At 36.3% G+C, this 19,703-nt stretch overlaps 1 protein-coding gene across 1 annotated transcript in view; it reads right to left on the bottom strand.

Moving 5' to 3' along the window:
• Positions 1-19,703, bottom strand: part of CAMKMT (calmodulin-lysine N-methyltransferase) — a 211,761-nt gene that overhangs the window by 30,842 nt on the left and 161,216 nt on the right. The window contains exons 4-7 of the mRNA XM_054280123.1: positions 13,452-13,512; positions 9,830-9,884; positions 8,714-8,777; positions 3,497-3,563 (exon numbers count right to left, since the gene is read on the bottom strand). Coding sequence (XP_054136098.1) covers positions 3,497-3,563; positions 8,714-8,777; positions 9,830-9,884; positions 13,452-13,512 — 247 coding nt within the window. The remainder of the gene's footprint in view (positions 1-3,496; positions 3,564-8,713; positions 8,778-9,829; positions 9,885-13,451; positions 13,513-19,703) is intronic.

The raw sequence follows: 19,703 nt of genomic DNA, 5'->3' as shown, positions 1-19,703 counted from the left end.
TTCACATATTTGAAGAACATTGCAGTACGGTAAAATATTCACCTTTGCAATCATGAAGAGGAAAGCAATACAAAAATGCAATCAGGACAATATAGTTCAGTGCTGTCATTGAGACCTCATCCACTGTTATGCTGGATGCCATTCAGCAGTTTGAAAGACTTTTTTTTATTATGGATTTAGTTCTGTAAACTTGTAATTGCATTACATTGGAAAGGAACACTAAAATCTCGAATAAAATTATAACCTATCTGTTGATCTTTAAGCAGAAGGAATTGTCTCTTTTGGTTACATGGTCATTAATTCTTGATGTGGGTTCTAAAGATGACTGTGGAATGAATAAAGAGTATATGATACACTATTACTAATCAAACCAAAGGGTGCACTGCCACAAGCATTTCTGTTACTGGCTTGATGTTACATGTCCTTGTTTACTTTCTCACATGAAATGGAATCTCTCTGAGGCAACTCTTACCAAAACAATAGACTTCTCCACGGCTAAAACTCCACAGGTCCCATATCAGCAATTAGAACACAACTTTGGTTCTTTACAGATTTCCATGTTCTCAGCCAAGGGAATCTGAAGGAAGAACAAACTCCCTAGTCGGTAGGACAGACTGAGTCTGTTAGCCTGCAGAATACACTGCAAGCCTTCCTATTCAGTTATGACATTTGTAATAACAACAACTTTTCAAACTTCTACTACTCTAACAGCTGTGTCAGGAAGATTTCCCCATTACAACAAATAGAAAGCAAGGAGTGGGGATTTCTTGTCTTTGTTGTTAATTTAATGATTGGTGGAGATGTTAAAACAATGATAAACCACGTCAATGATAAACCATGTCAAACCAGTAACATCTGATGGTACAAAGAAACATATGCTAAGTTATAGGGTAAACAATGCAATTCATGGATAATTTCTGAATTGTAAAAAAAATAAAATTGTTGAACCCATACACGGTATTAATACCCTTCACTATGGCCAGACATTACTAGTAACTTGGTATTACTGTGCCTATTTCTAGTAAACATAAGCAAGAAATCCTGAGCATACAAATGAAAAATAAAAATAAAATAGAATTGTATATCCACTGCAAAGTAAACTGTTTACTATTATTACATTATAACACACAATATGACAAACTGCCAGTTTGGCTTACATTACCGTATTTTTAAACAATAATCAAGACTTGGCAGAGGGCTAGATAAGTGCTCATTTACTGCATTTTGTATAAATCTAAATAAATAAATGTATGGCAGCTTGTCCTAATCTAACTTCTCTTGGCTGATACCAGATTGCTCCTTTTTGCTCCATGCAGGTTTTGGCATACTTTCCAGGCATAGACTTAAATATCCAGAACAGTCTCAAACTGACTCTCAGACTGATAATTTCTGCTCCTGTGCCAGGAACAGAGCGCAAGATCCTAACATAAGATGAAGGTGCTGTGAGAAGAGTCTATTCTGAATCATCTTTTATACAGAAGGAATCTTTTAACTTTGCACTGGCCACTGTGAAGTTGCAAGACTGGACGCCGTCTAAATGATTATGGGAAAGAAGATGCCTTCTCCAGATTAAATTGATGCTTAGTAAGTCACTTACAGACATCATGATATTCATTTGCCTGCAAAATCTGATCCATGTAAAAGAAGTTAGTGAATGTCACTTTGCATGCCAGTGTTGCATTCTTCCATCCAAAACACTACACTTTCTGCATTTTCTTGTGTTTTTTTAAATCCTTTTTTTTTCCCTCCCTATCATGTAACTAAGGTTTTTCATCTGCAGGAAAAGTGAGTCAAGGTTACTTCAGACTTTACATCAGCCTTTTAGTTCCCTCAAGGCATTAAGAATGGATCATGTAACTTTGTTACTGCACCACGTCATTACTGAATCTGAAGGACTGATCAATCCATTAGAGAGTCATTTTATAAAACTTTATACTTGTACAACAAATCTGCAAAACCCTTAAGAATGTAGAATTAAAAATCGAGTGTTATAATGAGTCTTATGTTTTCATATAGTACTTCACATTATTTTGTAATTTAATTATTTTATTTATGCAACTAAGACCTCAAACGCTATTGCACTCAAGAAGTTAAACACTTGACATTTTTACTCCTTAAAATGCAACATTTTATGATGTCTAGATATGTTTATTAATTAGTGATTATTAACACCCAGTAAACAACATCATGTCTTGTAAAAACACAATCTTTCCTCACAGCGTGAGGCTGAAATCTATTATTCACTGATTCCATATGCTGAAATACACTCAAATGATCACAAATGACCTTAAGCATTAGATAAATGTAAATGAGGACAGGGTAGAAAATGTGCTTTTGATTGATATCTAAAAGACCTGGTTTGAAGTCTTGACAAGGGATAAAATCTGAAATCTCACACAACGCATAGAACAATTGGAAATCTTAAAAAAAAATCTAAGCTTCTGGATGGACATACCACACAGCCTCTCCTCAGCAGAGTGTCTGCGACTGCTCACAAGAGGTGTTCAGCACATAGAACCTGAAAGACCATTCCTGGGATCCACATGGCCTCTGTCTACTTGGCAGGCTCTTATTAGGATGCAGAGACGTATCTCTAACTTTTATGCACACACACCCTAATGAAGGCAGAATTTTTCTAGCCCTAAGTGCTCACTTAAACTAACTTCCCTACATAGAATGGCTGCAGAGCCATAGGATTAAATGACATGAATGACAGTCATTACAACCATATGGATTTAACCCTCTATGTAAGTAAGCTTATTCTGCATTAACACTATGCCTTCCTCAGCCCTTTTTCAGCTTTACTTTTGCCAGTTTTAGAAGGACTGAGTGCTCCTCTGCAATGTGAGTCAACAAAAAAAATTTTAATACACAAATAAGAGTGTACTATTTGCTCCTAGGTAACCATTTTCTATTTCTTAACCTTATACCATAAATATGAAGTGCTTTATAATTTACTTTTAAAGTACTGCGAGAGATGAATACACTGTTCTTGGTTCCCATCTCCCCACCTGTCTTCGCACTGACAACATAATGATCACGCAAACAGGATGACCAAAAAGCCTCCCATGGATGTTCCAACAACATCCACCTCAGGGGCAAATGGGATTTGTTGTCACCCTAAATTTTCAGAGCTATTTAAAATGAAATCTGACAGAGATTTAGATCCATTCATTCCAAATCTCATTTTCAGTACAACAGGTAGTGTTGACTTTGAAGGAGACAAATTTCAACCATGCACTAAATCATAGACTGAAGAGAGACAGCGTAAATTAAAAAAAAGATAAAAAGGAAAGAGAGGATTTTTCACCAAGGTTAATCATACTGTATTTGCTATTTTTTAAAAATACTTTTAAATTTCTTTCTTGCATCACTTACCTACTTACATACACATACCTGTGTGAGCATCAGTAACAGGTCACATGTGTGCATACATTTCACATCTATATTAATACAGAAGTACTTGCAAGAATCAGTTTAAAAAGTACAATCTTACCAGCTTGACACCTTCTGAGTCTTAAATACTCCAGCATTTTGGTTTCTTGTGATGATCTCATTTACATCTGTAGTACAACTGTTAAGAATTATCTACAAAACTAGAGCAATAATAAAAATAACAAACCCAACTATTTTCCATTTATAATGCCTTCATCATGTTCTTGTCTGTTTGTTCCTCTTTGATCTGTGCTTTTTTCAGAAGCATACATTTTACATTGCTACTCCAGCACATCAGCCATAGATCTATGCAGCAATTTGCTCTTGTTTCCTACTTCTATTTACTCTTTCATTTAAGGAATTTCTAACCCTGTAGCTATAGAGGGAAGTGAAAAAAAAGATGTGCCATACCTCAGATATTTAAAGGTAACTATTTACAAATATAAGAATTACAACCATGGAGAACTGAAATTTTTACAGCCACTAAATGTCCATCCTAGTTTGTGCTGCTTTTCACTTTTCACTGTTATCACTATACCTAATGCTGAGATTTTGGAGGTTTGTGTGCTTTAAGACCCTACCCACAAGAGATACACCTATGTTCTTGGCTCTGTCTGGCCGAATCCAATACACAACAGGAGCACCTTAACCTACAGGAAAAGGAGTTTCTAGTCCATTTGCTTTCATGAGAATGGTTAGGAACCACCTTAAAAGAAAGGAAAGCAGTAAGTGCCTTAAATACCACAACAGTACCTCAGGCTTGTGTCTCAGCTTCTTGTAGTTTGGAAGTTCAAGTCACAAATTTGGGTAGCCGATTCAGTCAGGTTAAAGCAAAGGCTGTCAAGGAGAACTTTCATGGGAAGCTGGGCCCAGTCATCTATGGCTCCAAAGATAACTGTCATGATTGATCACATGTGGTTAGTGAGAAGTGCACTGGAATCCAAAGGTGTTGTAAGTAAGTGAAAACTCTGAGAATATTAATTGTTACCAGTGTGAATCCATGCATTCCTGAATGGTTCAATTTCAAATGTAAATAATTATTTTAAAATAATTATTTTAAACAGACATTTTTGGTAAAGATGTAAAAGATCCTTCTTTTTTATTTAATGTATAGGAAAACTGATGTTAATTAGGAGGATGTTTCTAGGTCCGCAAAATATGTCAGATCTCTTGAAAGTGCTCTTATAAGAAAATTGAATACAAGAGTCAGGCTAATTTGAAATATTGTTGATAGACCTTTTTCTTTGCTTTGATATATCTTTGCTTTGCTTTGCTGAAATCACATAATTTTGCTTCCTAATAGAGTTGGTTATTTAAGAAAAGTTATTTCAGGAAAGTCTCTATCCAAACACTGGAAAAGACAAACACTGGTATTTTGTGAAGTAAAGACTAGAAATGGAATGACAGAAAACTGGTTTAAACAAATCTCTGTAGTTTTGATGTGCCTTTTAACTAGTTTCCACAATATATAATGAGGAGTAGTAAATGAATGGTCTACACCTGGGCAGCAAAAGTAAGGCATAAATAACTCCATGAGCAGACCTTACTACTTTTAAAGAGGTGCAGAAATAGCATTGTTGATAAATTAGCTACACTGCACTTCAATTATATAACTGAGCAAAACTATTAATAATGGTTATAAACACGTTAATACTAGATTTAAAAAATAATTTAGGAGTCCATATTTTCAGGCATTCAGGCTAAACATGACCCTTCTAACCTAAATTTCCCTGGACTGTTGAAAGATCCATACACTCTATTTTAATGGCCATTATAGTGCACTGCAACAATGTTTTGTACTATTGATGCTTTCAGACAGTAGTTCAAGTCACCAGTGCATGGTGTGAAATAGAGCTAAGGCAGAAAGCACCCAGCCTCTCTGAAATAGGAGACCATTTTTACTAAAAGAAATCTCATCCTTGGATTTGGAAATGTCAATGTGCTAAACATGCTTCTAGTGGTTTGAGAAATAAAATTTGGTGTTCATGACTGACTTATGTCACAGACGTAAATTGAAAATTTCTATCTGAATGCATATCACCCAAAATTACAACAGGGGATGAATCTGATAACTCTGCTCATGTTTATCTCTACTATTCACTTGAAACATCTATAGTTTTAATCCTAAAACTTTCCCTATTTAAATGATACCGAAAGAACTTAGATAAAACACACTAAATTAGCAATAAAGTTCTGAACAAAGTGGCAAAAAGAGTAACATCTGTCTTTATTTTATTGATTTTGCAATATAAACGATCTATTGAATCAATTCAAACCTGCTCATGATAAGCAAAAGGAATTAGAGTGAAGTCTTTTAAATAGTCTAGCAACTCAAGACATAGCATCCTTTTAAAAACCTCCATAAACATCATATATAAGATGATTAACTAATACAAAATATGGCAATAGATTTCACAATGAAAGGGTTGGAATGGCAACAATTATTTGATTAATTCATTTGTAGAAATTTTTAAACTTCTAACATTTCAATAATGTATCCTAATATGGATATTGAAAACACACATAGTGAATACTCCATGTGGCAGTATGAAATGGAGACTAATAGGAAGCATGTCAAAAATCAAATGAAAAATCAAATCCTCAAAAGCTTGAGATTTCACAAAGCAAAGCTGTTAGTTATGCTCACTGAATAGGGATAGCAACAACAAAAACAACAATAATTATGATGATGTTGATAATACAAAGGCAGATTCTCAGATGCAATGCACTATTGCCAGGTCGATTTTCAATTACATTTCACTGATGTATTCATTTGTTTCTTAATGTGCTCATCTTGCCCATTAAGAATAATTAGCAGGCTTGCTTGGTGATTTCCTGGCTTCTGACAGGGATTTTTTTCTTTTTTGTTGACAACCACTTTTACTTTTTGGAAAGTAATTTTTGGATATTATAGTATGACTGGCATGTAATTTAAGCTTCCTAAGAAATTTAAAGGGAAGATGTAAACAGTAATTTTAAAACAAGATTATTTTAATCTGTAATACCTACATAAAAACCATAATACTAGACATTAACTATTCCTGAAGAGCAGAATCTAGAAAAGAAAACAGTATTTTATCCCACATTACTTTAATTTGGTATGCTAAACAATCAAAAAATACCATCAGCAATAGTAAGAACAGGCAAAAATACATAATTTGTAGCCAGTGGCACTTGGGGTGAATGCTACTTTCAATTGCACCTAAAATTCTACCCTGATTTCAGTGAGTCTGGGGAGGCTGAAACAGATCTAAATTTAGCCTAAACTTCTATTACAGCCAGTCACCATAGGAAAGAGTGCAAAAGAAAATTACCGTAAGACAGATCATAAAATTACTACAGAAGTCCATAAACCATATAAAATGCAACAGGAATTTTATTATGTGCACTTTTAAGAATACATTTCACCTACACAGTAAAGTTCTTAGCCTGCTGCACTTTGGCACCCTGCTAATATTAAGCCCATTGTAAAATCCAACACAATAAAAGCACTCTGAATGCTGAGCCTTCTGAGCACCAAATGTTAAAAAAGAAAAATAAATTCCTGTTAGAACCTTCCACCAATCACTTCCCTGAAAGGGATTCACTGAGTGAATACAGATGAAGACCTCTTGTGAGACTTCTGGGAACAGAAGACATTTCTAAAACATATTGTGAAAAACTAAGGTGTGATAATTAGGTAATATTAACAGTATCTTTTTCAGGAATAAAAGCACTTTTATTTGCTTAATTCCAAGGACTGAGTGAATATTTTCGCGCTTGCCAATTTTCCGTTATAAAAGACTTCTAAATTTCAAAAAAGTTCAGGTTTATGGAATCTGCTATGCAAGACATTTGCTGACTTGATGATTACTGAGCCCACCTGAAGCTTTTTGTGGGTAAAATTACCTTTTGTTAAATATCTATGCTTCTATACAACATGAGTTTGTTTTGTTAGACTAGTTTTGAAACACTTCTCCTACATTTTTTATCTTCATAATGACATGGAAGAAAGATTGGAAGGGTAGTGCTGATTAAAATACACAGAATAATGAAAACTTCCTCCTAAAGACACCAGTCTAACATATTAGAATTTAACAAAATAATAATCCCTGGAAAACAGGTGAGAACTTGCCTTTTCAAGAAAAAGGAGACTTTTAGCAGGCTTACCTCGTTTTAACAGATATGATCTAGGATTGACTGTTTTTAACATGAAATTGTTCAAGTGTTGTCAGCAATTATAGTTACCTCAGTTACCTCTGAGAAAGTTTTTTTAAAAGGTAATAGCTAATATTATTGCACTGAAATGTCTCCTGTTTTAACAGGCATCAGCAACTGCAATTCATTTAAGCTACAGATTAGTTTAAGTTATTTTTTTTACTAAGTACTCACTACATTAGCTTTCAAATATATACAAATATCAAAAAGAAATAATTCTGATGCTGCAGTGGCCAAAACCTGAAAAATTAGCCTGCTTGAAAATGTAAATGGAAAGATTATCAAGGAACAAAAGCAAATAGATATCTTCCTTTTTTTCCTCTCAGTTTCTAAGGGCTATTAGTATTCACCATATATATCTGTTCTTGTTCTGTGCTGATATTTAATGTGGCCACAAATTATGCTCACTCATTCTCTTGCTTAACCCAAGTCCAGTTCAATTTTATGAACTATCTGTTCATATTAGAAAGGCATAATAGCAATTTATTCTAATATAAGAAATACAATAAAATACTTCCTACAAGGGACAGAGGAGTTTTGCAATCTTACATCAAGAGAAATAATGATAAATTGGTAATTGATTAAGCAGACTAAATGGGCAATTTGTAGGCAGTTATAACTTAGCAGTGACAATGAAACATTTTAACACACACTGGGAAAGCTCTGAAAATATAAGAATGCTGAGTATGCTTTAAGGGGCTAGTACCTGAAAGTAGAAAAAAAATTTAGCCCTTATGCAAAACTCATACATGGAGGGGAGCTGATGATTTGATTCCCTCCTACACCTCCTGTAATGTGCCTCATACACACATGAATCTTCCACCACTCAACCACGGGGCAAATATTTACTACAGTACATGTTCTATACCAACATGTGCATTTTTAATTAACAGAGAAAATGTGGCATTTATTATGGGGGAAGCTGCTGCTCTGTTCAAGATATTCCACATCTGTTTTTTAATTACTTATGTGGGGACTTTTTCTTAATATGCCCCATGCTGTCTGTCTTTATATCGATTGTTACTCAGCCAGTAAAAAGGAACGAGCACAACAAACCAGTTTTCTATCTGAATAAGGATACTTTTGATGGCCTTTTCATTTCCATCAGTTAACAGAACTTCTTTGACATCTGCAGAAATAGCAACCTGAAAAAAAGAGCACAGCAAACAATGAGCAAATATGCTTGTCTGTGTGGAAGTGAAGACAGGAGTGACAAGCCTTCAGTATCATGCTTCCTCACCTATTTCTCTGTAACAATCTTCAATCTTTTTTCATTTTATGTCTGCATTATTTTAATCATTCAATCAAATCAGTCAATACTTTTATCATTCCATTTGCGGGAGCCTCTATCTTGCTATCATTCTGTTCCGTAATTGCATTGTGACAGCCGATGATGGTATTCTGAGAGGCTTTCATTTGCGGGCTTCTGTTTATCTAGTAGAGCCATCATACAAGGCTGTCACTCTGCCTTTCAGCTTGCTTCTGTCTGACTGCCTGATGCCCTTCATATAACTTTGCATTGCAGGCAGATGGCTTTGTAAGGGTAATTTTTTTGTGAGCTTTGACATGCTCGCACATTGGGCTGTAACCTCGACACATTGTATAAGAGCGACAGGTTTGTCAAATGCCAATCAGTGTAACAATATGCTTTTATTTGTAGAGACATAAAAACTTGTCTAATGCACTGCACTGCTACATAATATCTCCTGAATACATGACTCAGAACCCAGAGAATGGTGAACGACTCTCCTGAATGGCCAATCTAATTCAAAAGAATCTAATTACCGAGAGCTCTGGATCATGTTTGTTGGTGTAATAATGCAGGCAAAACATTAGCAGCTATATCATGGTGCTCCAACTGTGATTCGCCAGGCTATTCCTGTATCTTAGCAAATGGGACTATAATCTGAAAAAAAAAAGAAGCTTCGGCTATGGCAATGAAAGACAGACAGTACGTGGCCTGGAATGTCACAACAAAAGATATTGACTACACTGAGGTAAAATGTTTCTGCTCATCGAGGCAACCATAAAATCAATATGATACGAAAGCAAGTCAATCTAGAAGGTCTCTCAAGACTCTGCAGCTTGACCGCAGCTGAGGCTGTTGACAGTTCTCTGACCCAGCAGTTGGAGGCACTGGAACATTTTTCCTTTTGTTTCTTCCTCTGAATGGGATTGGAATTGAGAAAAGACCTACCATGAGCCCAGCCAAGCATGTCATGCCACCCCCTAGCTCACACACAGCAAGGTCCCTGAAAGAGAGAAAGGAAATGGTAGAACCCATACAAATTAGATGAAAATGGTCAGAGAGACATATATGTTACAAGAACAAATTGCCATCTGCAGTAAGAACTGAGCTACCAGGAAGTTGTAGAGACATGACTAGGCTACCTCATGTCGTTTTGCGTTTTAAAAATAATTATGAAATAGAAAAGTCACAAAGCAGGCAAATCAGTGGGGGTTCCCTCATTAGTGTTCAGTGCAACATTACCACCGCTGAGCTGAAAAATCTGAGAAGGTTCCCTTTTTTCCCTTGTCAATGGCTCTGTCTTTTAGAACTAAACTAGCTAGAGTAGCGAAAGATAATTGTTAGGAAAGGATAACAACGTTAATCCACATTCATTCTTGCAAAAACAGCTAGAGAAGTAAAAGGGGAAATTAATATTATTTATATCTCTCTCCATACAGTTATGCCTAAAAGCCTTTTTATATTAAAAACAGAGAAGTTTTAAAGCAAGCTGTATACCACAAAATAATTACACACGAAGAAATCTGATCCTTCAATTAGCACTTAAAACTGCAAGTGACCTACAAACAATGCTGTTATGAACAACGATGGGAACAGCAAACGGTTAAGCCTCAGAAAACGAAACGAAGTTAGTGTCAAGAGCCTAAACTGAGCCCGATCAAAGGGCTGAATACATGGTCTAAAAGGCTGCTTTTAACTTAGACCATACTGTGCTGTTATTAAGACGTGCATGTGAAATATAATTTGGCGCAGAGAGTGTGCCGGATGGGAGCTTGCAGGGGGAGCCATAAAGAATGTCCTCCAGAGCCATGGCCTGCCCCAGGAGGGGAGGAGGGAGGGATGCTGACCCTGCACTGAAACTGTGTGTGAAGCAGTGTCTGGGGCAAGGCAGAGCCTCAGCTTAGGAACATGCTGCTTTATAGTAAAATCTGCGGCAACTGTTACAGCTGGCAGGAGCATTCCCATTGAGACACTTCTGACAGGCAGAAAATGGAATTTTAGCTTAACTGTTTGGCTGAGTTTTGGAGGGTTTCTTGGTTGCTTTTTTTTTGGTGCATCATTTCTTCTCCCTTAAAACATTTACATCTGAAAGTCTATTTTTATCTGAAAGGGTCACCTCCCTACTCACTCAACACTGATATTTAGGAAGAGCATCTAAGATGCCATATCAGTATCAGCATAAAGATGCTGATATTTTGTTCACTGAGGCGAGCAGACTAGGCTGTATGACTGTATAATAATGCTCACTGTCTGGACAGGTTAGATTTATTTTTCTTAGACACCACAAATTTTATTTGAAAAAAGTCTAGTTGTCCTATTTAATCAAAATGAGACAAAAGAAAGACATACCTTGGAGGAACAAGCTGTGCATAAACCCAGTAATAATATTAAAAAAAATGGAGAAATTTACAATTTGTATTTTTAAACAGAATGATTATAGGTTTTTCCTCAAATAAATTTTAGTTTTTCTAAACCAAGTGTATTATATATTAAAACTATATACACATGGTTATATATAAGGTTTACAAGGCACTTACTCCTTTATAAGAATCATACTTAGTGAAATAAACACAGAAAGTATCCAGTGTAAGGCTTTTAGTACATTTTGAACCAAATTTCTATGTACAAAGTAAATAAGCATTCACATATACACACAAATATTCATGCATATGAAATTTATTTCAGTGCCAATTCCCTTACTGGCAAGTTTTAAAAGTTGTATCTGTCTCTCAGGCAACATATAGTGACATTTATAAATGAGAATTCACATAAGAAACTCTACTCTGAGAGTACTGTTAGAAGGGCATAATCCTGAGATATTAGGATGTGAAACTGCCCATTTACTCCATGGAAGTTGACTGCTAGTTGTCTCTGAATATCGCGGCTTGCATACCCAAACTGGGAAAATACCCTCTGAGTGAGCAGCACAGGAGGTTTGCTGGGAGGAGCCCTGGAGAAGGAGTAGAGCATATGAGCATGGGGCCAGACAGCAAAGTACTACAGGGACATCCCTAGAGCAGCAGAAGGCACACAACCAACTTGGGAGGAAGGAGCAGTGGCTGCCACATCAGGTGTGTGAGCTGCCTCCCCTAACGGGCCACGCTTGTTCAGGTGGTGGATGGAGCAGGAATGAGGCTGTATGGACCACAGCACACTTTGGTGCCAGGTCTTTTGTCAGAACCCAGCACATTCCTCTCACTGCCCTGGAGGACTCAAGACCCTGGCAGGGGGCACAGAGTCAGAGACACTGTGACTTTGATTTTAATCCATGGAAACAATTACCAACTTTGTGCGAGGAGTTACAAGCCACAAGGGTTTGAATAGAATTATAGTAAATTTATCACAGGGTGAAAAAGTAGAATTTTTGAGGTTCTTAGAATGGGGGTTCAAGAGGCAAAATGGAGGAATCTGGGCGTGACCTTTTCCTTCTTCTTCTGGTCCTCCATCTTCTACCATGATGGTGGCACTTTTGGATTGGTTTAGGATAGAGACAATGTCTAACATAGGTGATAGGGTATTGGAAAATTGTAGTAAATAAAGTACATGTAGTTTTTAGTATAAAAAGGTAACAGTGCCCTGAGGGCAGTCAGTGCCTCAACCTGACCTGCTGGACAGACCTCCACAGGTCCGAAAAAGCATGTATTAGATAAGAGAAAATAAACAACCTTGAAAACCAAAGCCGAAGAATCCGGACTTCTTCTTCAAGTGAAGTGCTGGTAAAAAAGACTTTAAAATACCTCGGAAGCCATTGCAGCAACAACAAACCTGACAGTCTTTGATTACTGATAGCAGTCTAAGCAAGTTGCTCATTTGGTACAAGGGGCAGGGACTTACAGTTTGGTCTTCCTGATTTTACCCAATGCCATATTTACACAGACTGGGATTTTCTATCCAAGTCTGGTTTACTTGGTATTTGCCTTACACCCTCACACAGAACAGAATTTTTGCCTCCAAATGCATTGTTATAATAGCTTTTTTTGCACCCTATTCATCCCTCAGACAATGAAACTTCAAGGATTTCCAAGTGCAAATCTCAGTATAGTCAGGGGGAAGGAAAGTGGATGCAGGACAGATTTTATATTTAGATGTTCCTATTGGAGCCTTGATAGCTGACTTCTACAAGTTTTGAATAAAAGTGAAGGATGTTTCAAAACTGTTCCACAACACTTAAAAATGAGTGCAAATTCCTCTTACTATAAGCAGTGATTTTTATGTATTTCATCAGATAATATTTTGCTTGCTTTTGCAACAGATGTCAGTTTAAAGAATATCTTATTTTTCCTGACCTTCACAATCAGCACTGATCGATTGGAGCTTCACTTTTGTTTCCCAAAAATCAAAGTGAAATAAAACGCCTTGAGTGGAAATCAAAAGTCTTTGACATATAGCAGAAAGCTTGCTGTGCAATATTAGTACCCAAAGGCAGCTGAGAATTCTTTGTTAAGAGCAACATGCTTTCACCTTGAACATTTTAAATTTAATCTGAAGACTTAAATCATAGCAATCTTTACCATGCAGATACAATAAAACTAAGAGATTGGAAAATATCTTTTTATGTTTAACTCTGTACCTGAATATTTCATTATGCTTTAGGCAGTAGTAAGCCAGCACTTCTTCAGATGGCCAGAGACCTAGAAAACAAAGATATTTGCCTTCTTAGAACAGATTTTTTCCAGTATAAAAATAATATTTGAATGCATATTACCATTTGCAGAGCTCTACCCACTGTTTTATTTTCTATATTTGCCATAAATAAAAAGAAAAACAAAAAGAAGACCTAGGATTTAAGCATTGGAATTGAGTATTTCATAGATTTCATCACAACTAGTGATCAGAAATTTATAGATACATGCATACACACACATAAACATACACATATATCTACACATATATATGCAATACTCAAGACTTTAAAAGTCACATAAAATTTAATTCACTTGGGCATTCACATGAACATCAACCTGTTTGTACTAGGCCAGATGAAAGGCCAACTTTGCCTTGTAGCCTATTTACAACAGGGGACAGGAGCCCTCTACTTTTTCATTAGCTACATCATCATCACCATCATCATAATCATCCTACAGTCACTCAATTTCTTTCCAGTTTCTTTTTATTTAGCTCCTTTTCTCTTAGTTTGTGTTAGGTCAGGCATCAGTCTGACTGTAAGCAGCACATGCTAAGGACAAATCCCGGACTACGGCAAGAAAAGTGTGATTTCTAGTTGTGGCTCAAGAAATTCAGAAGAAGGAGAAGAGGAGATACAAGTGCTAAATTCCTCTTAACAGGCACTGAAAGATTGTTCTGGTTGTTCTGTGATAAACTTTCTAGAGCTGCACCAGGAAGCACCACAGTTTCACCCTGCTATATAAAGAAACCCCTCCTCTCTCATTTTATACTTGCTTCCCTGCCATTTTCATTTGAATTCCCCTAGTTCTCCTACAGAAATAGCCAGGAGCATTCACACTTTCTGCACCTAATCTGTATTATTCATGAATTCATTAGCTTCCATCATAAAACTTACATAGGTCATCATCAACATTGACAATGACTTGGAGGCTTCCATGTACATTTATTTCTTCAAAACCAGTCTCTTATGAAACTGGCTGTTTTGCCAGACCAGTCTCCCACCTCACTGGAATGTGCAACTGAAGTGCTGTGGCCCACGGAGAGGACAGCACAGATCCTGTGTGCCTTGAATGCCCTCCTGCAGGCACCAGACTTCATTGCTGGAGGGAGCCTGAGGAAAACAGACTCATACTCAGGAACTTGAGTTGTGTCTGCAAAGGTTCCCAAAGTTAAACGAGGAAGAATCAAAGGCATATGCAGCTGAATTATGTTTGTATGTGTTTTTCATCTGTGTTTGCTTAGCAATGAAAAACCATGTTTACATGTCTGTCCACAAGTAAAGTCCAGAGTTGACTTCCCCCACTCCACCAACACATGACATTAAGAATTGAGACACAAACTTCATATTATGAACTACAGACATTTCAATGATTCCAGTAAACTTACATGACATATAGAGCATCTTTTAGATATTTCTAGAGAAGTAAGTTGAATTCCATGCAGCTTCCTATGTATATGTATCCTTTAGACCATTTTTACCATATTTTGTTCTCAAGGTTAAAAACATCACTACATTTTTAACAGAACCAGGAGTTTGGGAGACAAACTGTCATCCTTTAAATCACTTAAAGCCTGACTGAAACCATCATCAATATAATTCGTCCTTTCCATCCAGTAAGTATTCTGAACTAGCCTTACTCCTAGTGAGAAATAATGAAAATTTAAAAACGTCTTGACTGCATGCAGATCAAGCAAAAGCCAAGAGAGGATTTGTCCAAAACTTTACATATAACATTTGTATTAAAAAGATATTTAAAGGGAAAAAGATAGACTGATGATACATATGTATGACAAAATTACTAATGCAATACTTTTTATGCAGTTCAGTCTGATCAGGTGTTTTTGAATGTGATATTTTTCTTAGACTTGCTAAGTGTTAAAATACTCACACAAGACTACCCATTCTTTAGTGAAACATACACTAAGAATTGTACAGTTTTTCATCTCCCTTTGAGCATTTCAATGCTTTTGAGCACTGAAATATGCTAAAATGACAGATTCTGCAATAAATATAATGACTGTTTAAATATTTTAGAGTGTAACATAAAGAATGTTTCTGTTTGCAGTGACTAGTGTATACTCAAGCAATAGAAGTTTTTTAATATTTAGTGAAGACACGGCTAATTTAACACCATTTATAATACTTATGTCTCACATTCCAAAAACCCTCACACTCACAAACATAAAAAACTGAAACGCTTTCATAGCAAAATTCTAGCATGTGTGAATTTTAAAAATACTAGTCGATTATAGCAAACCCTTCAGCATCCGACTTTTCAGTACCCTCAGTCAAATGTCTCTCACTTTTCTGCAGTTATTATTGAGAGGGCACTTTGAATGGTGTCACTGAATCTTTTCTGAGGGGTCACTGTCCTTCCCCTGCTGCCATTTCAATGTTGATATCGGCTGGAACTGCAGGTGTATCAGATAGCTCTGTGCTGAGAGAAGGGTGAAGCACCTTTGCAAGGACAATGCTTTTCTTTAGGCAGATGCCAGCAACGAGCACAGCTCTCCTTCCCACTGCATTCCCCCACAGGGAAGGAAAGGTCACCTCAGCAATGGTATAAGCAGCTGGAAGCTAAAGAAGCAGGAGTCAGGAGGCCTTTCATGAGCAAGTCACAAGCGTGGAAGCACACAGTGCTCTCAGCTAAGCCAAGAAGCCAGAAGCCAGGATACCAGTGTTAATTTTAGTGAAAGGAAAAGCTTCACGTGCCTGAACAGGTAGGTAAGCCTCTTTACCTTCAAAACAGGGATAAGCTTAAAGATCCATGTGGAGGAGTTTGAATTCTGTCTTCTTCCTCCTCTGACCTACATTCGCCAACACAATGACCTACATTTTGAAGTTGCAAGTATAAGAAAGATAGTTCTGCTTCTGTTAGAAAACATACAGCTGTAATGCAGAAATGCAGAATTCCTATGAATTAACAACTACTACTACATTGTGAAAAGCATAATTTATTTCCTGCAAACACATACATATGGATATGGATTAAGTTTCCTATGAACACACTTAAAATAATTCTTTCATATTTAAAATAAAATTATTCTCATTTTGATTTCTGAATTTGATTACAAATACACAATATTGAGTGCCACTTATTTACATGCACAATTACTTACACGATAGCAAACTATTTACAGATGGATAGGCATAAGAATATCAAAAGACCCCCAAATGGTGCTTATATTTTCAAGGCTATAAATATTCTACAAGTCCTAGAGAGAGAGGCTAAAAAAATCTCACTGTATGATGGAACAGAGAGAAACAAGAGTTTCTTTTTGCAAAAATAAATATTTTGTGACATTTACTGGAGGTTTTAAAAATCTTTACCAGCTTGATAACTACAACTTGAAAACAGAGACTAATTGCCAGAAAGCATTGGAATCTCTATTGAAATACATGAAAAATTAAGTTACACTGGCATTCAAAGGAGACCCTCAAGAATGGGTATGTCTGAAGACATGGGACAGAGACAGAGCTCATCCCTGCCCACATTTCAACTACTGAAGTATCCTTTTACCACTAGGATGGAGCAGGATTCTAAGTACAAATGCCATAAGAAAGATGATGTCTACTTTCAGACAGATTTATGGTATGTATTACAGTAGAAGGAGTAGAAAAATATCATCATTAAATTGTACAATAGTGAATAGAGAAATGCTACAAATTCATCATAGTGCAGGCATCACAAAACACAGGCATTCCTACAGCACTTGTCACCATATCATAAAATGTCACCACAGCAATGGAGTCTACCTCACAAGAACTTGATGATATCATGAATTTCTACTATCTCAAGTTTGCACATCAGGAACCAAAGTAAGAGACACAGACAGATTAAGTTACTTAGACATCAGAATGAAATTATAGGAAGACTGAGAAAAATAATCTAAGTCATCCTTACACCATGAGGTATGATGTAACCAAGAAAAGGTACCCAAGCTCTTCCTACAGAAGAATAAAACTTAAAAAAATCATAATTATGGAAAGAAACATAAGTTAGTTTTATCACTCTCATAGTGCTTGGTATTGGAAAGTATCAGGTCTTTCTGCACTAGTCATGGCACAATAGTTTCTTAGAGCAACCTTCAAGCCATGTGGACTAAGCCACATGTACACAGCCTTTTGAGGATGTTTGTTTTTTTAGTCCAAAGTTACAGAAAGCCTGTGCTTCTTCTGCAACAAATAAAAAAATGTTGAATACTCTGATAGTACAGAAAATTGTCTACCAGAAATAAATTATCCAGTATTTAAAAAAAAAAAAAATCAATTGTTTCTCTCTTCCTGTTGCTTTTTACCACATATTTTGCAGAATGTTGTCAGCCTTTGGATAACAAATATTGAGATCTGATGTGAAGTTCTTAAAGAACATCATGTCAGTAGAAAAGAATTTTGAGATGTGTATTTTTAAGAAAGACATCTGACTATTGGAGCTATTATGTCTCAGCAGTGCTCCACAGGTACAAAGAAATCATGGTAGCTACTGATTACTTTAACTGGGATAGTACAAGATTAGTGGAACTCTTCTCTTCTGTCTGCCAGCACTACACACTGGAAATATAGGGACAAGTGGAGGTGACAGGTGAGCTGTCCCTGAGAGCTTTGAGTAGGAGGTATAAAGCTATCCCACAAGTGCTTAACTCATGCTAGCAGATTAAGAAGTTACTTTCAAAGCTAAGCCAAATTGAAAGTATTTTCACATTTCCCCAGCACTTCTCACAGCCCCATGTACAGATGTCTGATCTCAACATTCGAATTTTGTCTTTTATTTGCACTATTAAACTATGAGACGTCTTCCTATTCATTTGAAGTCTCAAGTAAATTTTGTACAAATCCTATCTTTACCCTCAAAAGCAAAGACAATTTAAATTTGAAAAGTCAGTCATTTTCCCCATATGAATACACTCAAAAAGATACTTTTTCTAGTATGTCCCGATTCTTGACTACATGAAATCACCTTATTTGCTTTAATAGTCATCAAAGTGAGAGGCAAAAAAAAGCATTTTCAGGCAAAATGATGAATAATGTCTCAAAAGTCATACCAACAACTGCACTGAGCAGTGATGAACTGTTTTCTGATCTTAAGTAAGGCAATTTTTATCCATCCACACCGAGACACATGGTTAGTGGAGAGCAGAAAAGTCTTTAGCACTACAATAGACTCTGCAGAGGTGTTAAATTAATGGCCTGTCCAGACAGGCAATTATTCCCCATCACCTCTGCTAAAAGACTATAGGGAAGATGGAAAATCCCAAAAACCAAGGTATTTACTGGGAAAAGCTATTCTAGGAATATAACATAAGGAATTCTGGGTTCTTAAAATAAGGTTCTTCCGTCCTTAGAGTATTATAGCATTGTCACGACCCTAATATTACAGTATAAAACCTTATTTTCTACCGACTATGTGACTGTATTCAAGTTATATTGGAAGATAAGCTTGATAATTTTATCCTGGTTAGTTTTTCTGTGGATCACCGCCACCGTGCACAGCAAGAAGCACAGTCCATCTGCTGAGGGTAAGCAGATCTGAGGGTAATACCTCTGCTGGAGATGTAAGAGAGCGGATCAAAATCAAGGTTCAACAGCACAGTACTTAGGAGCCAATTTCAAAATTAAACTAACCAATATTATGAGCCCGACTGTCAGTGGAGCAGTAAACTCCACTTCCAAGTCAAAGCTAGAACATGAAATTATGAATAGCACAATTAAGACTAGATACCAGGTGGAGGCACAGTGTGTCTGCCAAATACACCTCAGTAGTAACATATAACACGGGTGTTCTAATTTGAGTAATTGCTTGAGTAAAGATTACCTGCAAATAATTGCACAGCTGTAGTTAGTTGGCATAGATAGCTCTCAAAAATATTTCTATCTCTAAACTTTCTTCAAACTCCATACCTCAAGCCCCTTTTCAATATAATTCTACCATTAACAAATGTTTCTTGGGATAGTCAGGAAGTAAAGATTTTATTTTCATTCCCTTATCCACACAAAACGAGACACAGATGAAAGGATAATCGGTAATCCCTGCTACCTAAGATCCCACCTAAAGTTATTGAATTAAACAATGCAAACACACATAATAAGGCACTAATACTGCAAATATTAATTTTTTAGATACTATAAAATGCATGCATAGAGAAGTGAAAATATTCCATGGAAAATAACTTTCATAATAATCCAAAGACAAACCTG

Source organism: Melozone crissalis, unplaced genomic scaffold (assembly GCF_028551555.1).
Source record: "Melozone crissalis strain CALT ecotype California unplaced genomic scaffold, PUWL_Pcris_2 ptg000027l_1, whole genome shotgun sequence".
NCBI lineage: Eukaryota > Metazoa > Chordata > Aves > Passeriformes > Passerellidae > Melozone > Melozone crissalis.
This window is presented reverse-complemented; position numbering and strand designations above follow the sequence as displayed.